General features: G+C 35.2%; 3 protein-coding genes across 4 annotated transcripts in view; 1 reads left to right on the plus strand and 2 right to left on the minus strand.

Moving 5' to 3' along the window:
* The first annotated feature begins 313 nt into the window (after positions 1-313).
* Positions 314-1,873, plus strand: LOC111886390 (protein RESISTANCE TO PHYTOPHTHORA 1, chloroplastic). Its single transcript, XM_023882627.2, has 4 exons — positions 314-706; positions 1,028-1,238; positions 1,326-1,495; positions 1,601-1,873. Exons 1-4 carry the CDS (start codon positions 329-331, stop codon positions 1,625-1,627), a joined length of 786 nt encoding a protein of 261 aa, XP_023738395.1. The 5' UTR covers positions 314-328; the 3' UTR covers positions 1,628-1,873.
* Positions 1,874-3,228: 1,355 nt separating this feature from the next.
* Positions 3,229-6,703, minus strand: LOC111886448 (transcription termination factor MTERF4, chloroplastic). Its single transcript, XM_023882694.3, has 2 exons — positions 6,545-6,703; positions 3,229-5,095 (listed from the first exon to the last, which is right to left on the minus strand). The coding sequence occupies exon 2, from the start codon at positions 5,070-5,072 to the stop codon at positions 3,516-3,518; it is 1,557 nt and encodes a 518-aa protein (XP_023738462.1). The 5' UTR covers positions 5,073-5,095; positions 6,545-6,703; the 3' UTR covers positions 3,229-3,515.
* A 726-nt stretch (positions 6,704-7,429) lies between these two features.
* LOC111886431 (exosome complex component RRP4 homolog) overlaps positions 7,430-8,948 on the minus strand; it is a 3,158-nt gene continuing 1,639 nt past the window's right edge. For both annotated transcript variants that reach the window (XM_023882678.3, XM_023882679.3), the window contains 3 exons: positions 8,701-8,766; positions 8,282-8,350; positions 7,430-8,091 (listed from right to left, as the gene is read on the minus strand). In XM_023882678.3, the coding sequence (XP_023738446.1) occupies positions 7,642-8,091; positions 8,282-8,350; positions 8,701-8,766 (585 nt within the window). In that variant the 3' untranslated portion in view covers positions 7,430-7,641. The remainder of the gene's footprint in view (positions 8,092-8,281; positions 8,351-8,700; positions 8,767-8,948) is intronic.

Here is an 8,948-nt window from a genome sequence, read left to right on the forward strand (position 1 = left end):
AGCACTTTTAAATGGAATTGCATTCACGTTCAAATCTCATATGCTTTTAAATTGAGTGGCACGTCGCAAAAAAAAAAAAAAATGATTTTTTAAAATTGTTAAAAAGTTGAGCCGCCTTCTACCTTTATTTCATTCTCAAATTACATTTTTGATTCCTGAATCTTCCAAGTTAACATTTTATTTGTTTATGTTTTTCTAAATTAACCGTTTTGCAGTATAGGGGCTTTGTTGCAAAGATAAATGTTTCCCGACTATGGACCTCTTGATTTAAAAGTAGTTTACTCGAGATTTAAAGTAAAAAACTATAGGGGCTTTGTTGTAAAGATAAATGTTTCCCGACTATGGACCTCTTGCGGCGTCGTTTCGTCGATATAGCGTTCGAATTATAGACATCCTCCTCCTCCCCTTCCTTATCCCTCCTTTCGCTTCTCCAGCGAAGAGCATGAACTCTTTACTGCCAACGTCCGTCTACAAAGCGCCATTGTCGAATTTCTTCTGCATCAATCCTTCAGCTCTTAGATTAACTCCTCGATTTCGTGGCAAAAGCTTCAACGTTCATGCATCTTCAAATGAATTAGATACGAAAACGGTGGATGAGGGCAAAGAAGAGTATCAGGAATCGATTGGAGTTACGAATGCTGAAACAAAGAAAATTTCAGTTGGAGCAACATCGAGCACTCCAACGATCGAGAAAGACCTAAAAAAGGTAATACAAAAGCCTAATCTACAATCTGTTCCAAATTGTATACGAACGGTTGTGAATTCATAATGAAAAAAAAAAAAAAAGCGGTTAACAAATTTAAGATAACATTTCTGTGGTAATCACTCGAAATATGAGTAATATGATTAATCCATTCACCTTGAAAGCTGAAACAATCTCATTCCAAGTTCCAAAATTCTATGATTAATTGATGAATTACATTTGATTCTACTCATCTTTGGTTGAAGTGGTTGAAAGTTGTGATGATGATGAGTTGATCCTTGTATTTGGTTAAACATGGCAAACTATTGTATTTGGTTTGAACAGGTTGTCCAGAAAACTGCTGCTACATTTGCACCCAGGGCGTCCACAGCTTCAAAGAATCCAGCAGTACCTGGAACAACACTATACACTGTATTCGAGGTTCAAGCGTATGCATCAATGCTGGTGGGTGGAGCTCTCTCTTTTAACCTCATATTCCCCTCAAATGAACCTGATATCTGGAGATTAATGGGAATGTGGTCAATCTGGATGTTCAGTAAGTACCACGACCACTCTTCACTCTTTCATAGCGCTTTAATTGAGTAAATTGTCTTTGAATCTTATCATATGACCTGTTACACAGCTATTCCTTCCCTTCGTGCAAGAGACTGCTCAAAGAATGAGAAGGAAGCTCTGAATTATCTGTTTCTCCTTGTCCCATTGCTGAATGTTACAATCCCCTTCTTCTTGAAATCTTTTGCACTCGTTTGGTCTGCAGATACTGTAGCTTTTTTTGCTATGTATGCATGGAAGGTACCATAATTACTTTATCTGCACCTCTTTCACACCACTACTTGTAATCTCTCTCTCTCTGTTTGTTTATTAACTTGTTGTATATTGATTTAATGTTTTGTGCAGCTTGGGTGGTTACAGAAAACTGATTAGCTAGCTAGGTCTTGCTATGAAGATCTTTATTCAAAAAAACAAGTGGATTTGGGGTTTTGGAAGTTGATAGCTTGTTCAAGCCAAGGGCACAGGGTCCGTTTACAATAGGGTAGGGAAATGTTGTATATGTGATATGATGATATTCATGTCCCTATGTGATGTATGGATGTGGTTGCATAGGTGTTGTATGTATGTTTACAATGTGTCTTAAGACAGGGGGATGAAATGAAATGTATATGGTGAGAAGGTGGGTTCAGTAACAGGTAATTATACGGTTGGGCCAAGTCGGTTGGCCTACAAACACTTTTTATTAACTTCAAAAATAATTTAATGAATTAAATATGATTTCAAAAATGATTTAATGAATTAAATAATTTAATAATCCACTTTCTTTTAATAGAGCGATTTGGAGTTCTCATGCAGTTTGAATTCAAATAGGATCGTTTTCCATCTTCGAGTCATTTGCCATTCACCAATTGACATATATCAGTTTAATTTTTAGGCTAGCTTAATTACTTGATAGGCTGAAATTGTCACCTCAACTTTTGTGATTCATAGTGTAAATGAATTACCCAAATATAAAACATGATACTAATACAGTATCTTTAGCCTTTAGGAATACAAACAGTTGGTTTTAGGCATTTTCTTTTTCTCCGGTCTATAATCTATATATCAAATATATCAAGTAGTTGGGGCCAAAATAGTTAAGTTGCTTTTATGGATTACAGTGAGCGAGGTTGGATCGACCCAAAAACACCTTTTGTCCAATTTTCAATATGACAAATATATTAAATATTACATAGTTTTTAAAATACTAATGTAATTATTTTTACGAATAATTAGTAGTTTTTAAGCATTTGAACATAGATGAGACGACTTTTACTTATTTGACATGTTTTCTTTTTTTGCGCTGTAAAAACAAAAGAATCTTACGCAACTCATTTATGGGTTAACGACCAAAACTGTGATATCTAATTCTAGTCATCATAGGGAGTGAAGGATAAGTATAGTAACAAATTTCTCGGACATCTTTGGTTTTACTCTCATGAGTCATGCTCTTTTTAAAATTTAATTTCGTCAAAATGGTGTTATTTGGACCCCAAGTGTTAGGATAGGACACCTAATAGAACGTCAACTTAGAAATCAGGTCAAGGAAAATAGGTTGAAAATCACAAGCCAACATATTCCAACTTCCAAGTTCACCAAGAGAAGTTTAAACCTGAAGCCCAACATTTGCGATTTACCCACCCAAAGGCCTATCACATGAGGGTAAATCGCAAGGTACCATCAGTAGTTTTTTGGGTGTGCCGGGTTTTAAACCCTTGACCTTCCTTTAAGCATTTCACCCTTCATCTACTTGGCTCCCATTACAGGGGCAAAAATGATAATTTTGAGCCCCTATAAGCCTTAAATTGTGGGCTACCACCAATCCACCATGTTTTTAAGTTGGTCAAGAAGTTATTGGGCTATTCTGTGACTTTGGGCTTTGGGCCTGGGGTGTTACACGTAACACGTAAGTAGAAGTATATAACCAGTATATTGTTCTCATCCTTTGATTGTCTAAAAGGGTGTCCTTATAATGATCTATAAAGATTCAAGTCTTTTAGGCAACAAAAATCATACTAATATGTATTCATAAAACTGGAGTGCAAGAAAATACATTAAGAAAAACCAATACAATTTTAACTTCTAAAACCTGATTTAGACATTGATTTGCATAACGGTTCACTAATTTGTAAGTACTATTTTTCTGTCATTGATTATGAAAACTAATACATGGGGAGAGACAAAAATAAAGTGATATAATGTAAGATATCTTACATACCTCATAATATTTTGAGCATGTAGGCTCCACTAAATTCGTTCTTGTGCTAGCATAATCAAGATGCTACAAGTACTCTTCATCACTGTCCTCGTCAAAATCAGAATCCGATCCATCATTTCTGGGTTCCATTAAAGTATTCATATCAAATGACGAATCATCTTCCATCTCCTCCATATCAATCGTGTCGTAATTCATCCGTTCCTCAAACTTGGCATCAGAACAGTTAAGAAGCCAAGCAAGAGAACATTTAAGTCCCTTTTTAGCAACCATCCGATGCCTTGGTCTTATAGTCGACTCCAAACCATAAGTAAAAAAAGCCGGAAAATCAACCAACTCATCCAACTCCCGTCCCATCTTGCTTTCAAAATAATCAAAATTTAATTTCATTATATCCATATTCAAAGCAAGCAGTTGTGGACACCCAACAACCATCTTTTTCACTTGATCTAATGAGAACCCACAATTTTTCAAAAAATCCACATGCTTGATAACCGGTGTGTTACTCAAGCTCACAATCTGTGGCATTTTCTCAATAATTTTCCCAAAATCTTCATGACTGAAATCGATTATGGAATTGAGGAAGCTTTGTTGTTTTAGTAACCTTGACCCAAGGTCCAAACCTATGATTTCAGGATACTGTGCAATGACAGAGGAAATAGACGCCTCCCTGACACCAAATTGTTTTAGAGAGTTGACATTTGGTTTGACTTTTTGTTCAAGTCCGAACCCGAGTATGTGGGGCCGTGTTTCGATTAGCCTGGCGACAGCTAATGTTGGTATCCCTAAACTTTCAAGATAATCAACAAAGGGTTTAATCACTCTTCCAACTCTCATTCCAAGAATCTCTGGATATCGAGTCAAAACCCCACCAATTTCTCTTCTTGCAACTCCAATTCCCACCAAATAAGCTACAGATGTGCTCATTGTCCCTTCAAGTTTATACCCCAAAACTTCCGGATACTTTTCAAGAACTCTAGGAATGTCATTTGGTTTGATGTCCATGCCTTCTAGATATTTAACAACAGGTGCAAGATCTACCACAACACTGGCATGAAGAACTTGAGGGTATCTTCTCAAGAAATCTGTCAAAGTAGATCGCCTAACACCCAACTTACCTAAAAAATCAAGGACTGGGATCATGTTTTTCTTGACACTACAACCGAGGACAAGAGGGTAATTGTTAATGTCTTCTATTGTTAACCCTAATGTGTGAAGAAAATCAACACGTTCTTTCATGACATCAACTGTTACAGGAAGCTCCAACCCATCAAGCTCATCTGGTTCTATACCGATACTTTTTAAGAAATCATAAACACGGGCTCGATTTGCAATCCTTTCGTTCTTCATTTCTAGTAAGCTAGCACGGCTGTATATTGATGAGGATCCTCCTTGTTTTCGGTTCATACGAACAGAGTCTGATTTGGAGTCTACTGAGTTTGATGCATATGGTCTACTGGAAACAGAACATTGTAATTTTGTGATGAAATTGATTCTCTTCTGGTATTGATTTGAAATCAGTATAGTTGGTGTTAGAGGCTTGCAAAACGTAAGGGTAGATATCTCATGCTGCACGATTAAAATACTTGATTTTGGAATATGATTATAGCTTATCATCTTCATGCTCACTGCACATCCAAAGGAATCTGCACCACAAAAATAGCAAATTAGGAATCTAGGGCATCAAAAGGAGTACATGAGGAACCATCAGGCTTACTCAAAAGAACAGATGAGCTTCAGGTTCATTGTTTACAAGAAAAACTTTAGTTTAACAATTATGATGATAGTTATGGACTTACGTTAATACTCGGTGATATTAGATATAAATGCAATATAAACAGAAAACTAAGAAGCTTAAGAATAAACACTACAAAAAAGATGAGAAATTTGAACTGTGCATTGAACATACATAAACTAGGTTTGTTCACAAAAACGTAGAACAAAACTACAGATGAATTCGAGGTCCTTTGTGTTGTACAAGAAACATGGAAATGTAACTTCTAAAAGAAAGATTATGATAATACATGAAATTATGCTATAGGCATAGCATACATGCCTTCTATTATTTTCTATTCTCTTCCAAACTGTAAATTTTAAGCATAAATTCAACACAAACAGAAAAATAAAACCCTAAGGATAATCAGTGACAAGAAGATTTAAAAGTTGAACAACAATCAAACATACAGAAATGTACAATTGTTTACAGCACATTGAACGAAACTGCAAACACGAAACAGATGATTCAAGGATAACTGTTTAAAAGAAACATAGAAGTGTAACGGTTACAACAATAGCGATTATGATAGAGCTTGTAATTGCGTTATCAGTTTATCCCTTCTAATCTTCTTTTCTATTTCTGTGCCAAATTGCTGATAAACAGTGATATTAATTATTAAGAGGGTGTTTGGCTAAGCTTATTTAAAATGATAAGCAGTTTTTAACTTATAGCTTATTAGTTTCTAGCGGTGTCAAAATGGACTTTTTAAAAAAGTGTTTGGATTAGCTTATCCGGTGTCAAAACGCTATCTGCTGATAAGCACTTTTTGTGTTTAACAAAAATAAAAACTGCTTATATGTGTAAAATGACCAAAAAGGGTTTCCTTTTTACATATAAGCATCTTAAGAACATCATTCAAAAACACTAGGAGGAAAGCAGTAGCATCTATTGTTCATTCCCAAGTTACCACCATAAAAATTCAAGAGTTAACATTAAAACATGTGTATTAGAAATGATAAGTGAAAACATGCATAAGAAAGTACTATCCCTCTCAGGCATTTCATCAAACAGCTTGCCTGCAAACACATTCCAATTTTTTACAGAACACTAGACACATCAGTTTCACACATTTGAACATTAAACACAATTAGCAAATCAGTAGCAGCAAAATAGTAGTAGCAAATCAATTATCAATGAAAGTAAGAAATCATTCCAGGGAAGAACTTGAATTGACGATTGATATTAAAAAAAAATACTACAGAAAATTCGTATGTGAAAAAAAAAAAAAAAAAAAAAACTTTTGGATAAAAAGAAATCGACCAACAAGGCGATTTCAAAGAAAGCAGAAAAAAGAAGAAAGAAGTGCGAAAAATGGAACCTGGGGTTGGGAGCGACGGACTTGTGGCTATCGAAGGTCTCCGGCCGGTGGCTTCACAGGGGAGGCGACGGCGAGCAGGGGGAGTCGACGTGAAGAGCAGACAGCGAGAGGCTTCATTATTTGATTATATCTGTGGATATAGTCCCTCTTCTATGACTCAACTGTGAATTACTGAATTTGGCCCCTCGTTAATGACTTATATTTTATTAAGTCCGTCTTCTATGGCTGTATACTATTTCGACACCCACATAAATATAGTAATGAGAAAACATAAAATATAAGCAAAATAATCGATTGGCAAGGTCTTAACTCTTTAACATATTAAAATTCATGACCCAATTCAAAGGAACAAACCCTGAATAAAGCTACTGAAATGAAAAACAGACATAAAAAGTAGTTTCTAAAACCTAAAACAAAATATAAGACTAACCATATAAAGCTCATGGAATGAAAAACAAACATAAAAAGTTGTTTCTAAAACCTAAAACAAAATATAAAACTAACCATATAAAACATTTTGTAGTTTACCGAGTTACCCTTCAAGTTTTTTATATGTCCCAACTCCCAAAGATAAACACCTAAATAATTGTTGGAAGACAACATTAGATTCGTCTTATATAAGTTTTTTTTTTTTTTTTTCATTTTACGTTGCATTAAAAAAGGACCTACAACTCTAAAAGACCATTTCTTCCTCTTAACTGAATGATTACCCTGTCCGCTTATTGAGTTAAGTGAGTATTTAACATGTTAATGATTACCCTGTCCGCTTATTGAGTTAAGTGAGTATTTAACATGTTTTCATTACAACCGCACACCTATCATGTATCATAAATTCATAATGGCTACAAGAAAATCAAGCATTTGACCCCTTTCTAACAAGTAGAAGATATAAATTGTGTTATAATTTTCATGAAATGCAAATGCTAGAAGAAACAAAATTGTGACAGCTGAGAAAGAAAAGGGTAAAAATTCAAGTTGATACACAATCCACAACCCAACAAATCCTTCAACGGTAATGATACAGATTACTTTCTATTAAGGAGTAAGGAGTAGAAACTACTTAATGGCCATACATATATATGATATATGATATGAATCTATCGTTTTCTTCGAGTTGAGGTTGAGGAGCTTCTTCGCTCAGCTTCTCTTTCAGCAACCAAAACAGAAAACTCAGCAGCGAGCATCTCGTGTATATTCAGACCCTTGGAGCTGCTCATATCAACAACCTCCTGAATCACATCAAGTGTAATGCTAAAACCCAATGTAGACAACACCCTGATAGCATTTGCAATCCTACATATGTTTTGCCTGGTTTCTAACGGAGTGTATGCTTGTTCTTGTTCTTCAAGGGTTGTTTGGGATTTGTTTGGGGGTTTAATCAGTTCGTCTTCCACCATGTTATCTTTAGTTTCAACATGTTCACCAACCCAGATGAAGCCATTACAACCAAGTATGAGGTCGATTCCATACTGTTGTAGATGATGGAAATGCTGTTTGCGCCTCTTTACTAGATATGGAGACACTGTCAGCATCTGACCCCTTTCTAGCTGCACGTGCAAATTACCATCATCATAAATCCTTAAGCTATAAAAGAAATACATCTTCCATTAACATACACCAACAAGCTCACAAAATGACAATGTCTTGGAAGGAATTAGAATCTTTCCATACTTCTGGACATATAAAAGGAAACATAAACACAACATGTCCACATATGTTTAGTAAAGCAAGCCAAACCTTTCCATATTTCTGGCTCCTTGCTTGCAGTTGTAGACTACCATCACGCATGAAATCACGGACTTCAGCCTACAACAAACAACATACTGATTAATAAATAACACAGTGAATACTAAGGTGTTGTTTCTTTTTTACAAAATGGACTTAACTAAGTGAGTTGCATATGAGTTTTCTTTTTTACTTAATACAGGAAGGAGAAGTTAACAGAGAAATTCAGGAAAAGAAGTCTTTCCCTATCCCTATTAAATCTAACTTTTTTATATAAACTTGCATTTATCCAAGTGTATCGTCTTTTTCTCAGATATGTTATAAACATCATTTATCTGGACAACACTTCATTTTGGACAAGTAAAACACATGAAGGAGGTAAAAAAAAGGCCTTTCTTGTTTCAATAAAGGCACGAGATTTATGGGCTTACACAAATGACATCATTCTCTTCAAAAATGCTACGCATGTTGAGCTCATCAACTGCAGTCCGTCGCCTCTGCCAATTTAAGGATGGTCATGAGAAAGAGAAAAACACAACAATCCAAACAAGTTTGGAAATAACAAAGAAACAAAGTTGATAGGTACACTAATCTACAGATCATACATCTTTCTCGCATTATATAACAAAAAAAACTAAGCCAGAAAGCATACATAGAGCAGTATTGACAAGTCATACAC

This window comes from Lactuca sativa, chromosome 9 (assembly GCF_002870075.4).
Source record: "Lactuca sativa cultivar Salinas chromosome 9, Lsat_Salinas_v11, whole genome shotgun sequence".
NCBI lineage: Eukaryota > Viridiplantae > Streptophyta > Magnoliopsida > Asterales > Asteraceae > Lactuca > Lactuca sativa.

Excerpts from the sequence above, each read along its gene's own strand:
- LOC111886448 (XM_023882694.3), bottom strand. The coding sequence starts at position 5,072 with ATGAAGATGATAAGCTATAATCATATTCCAAAATCAAGTATTTTAATC.
- LOC111886390 (XM_023882627.2), top strand. The coding sequence starts at position 329 with ATGTTTCCCGACTATGGACCTCTTGCGGCGTCGTTTCGTCGATATAGC. Across the intron at positions 1,239-1,325 it reads GTGGTCAATCTGGATGTTCA|CTATTCCTTCCCTTCGTGCA; the intron begins GTAAGTACCACG and ends CCTGTTACACAG. Across the intron at positions 1,496-1,600 it reads TTGCTATGTATGCATGGAAG|CTTGGGTGGTTACAGAAAAC; the intron begins GTACCATAATTA and ends TGTTTTGTGCAG.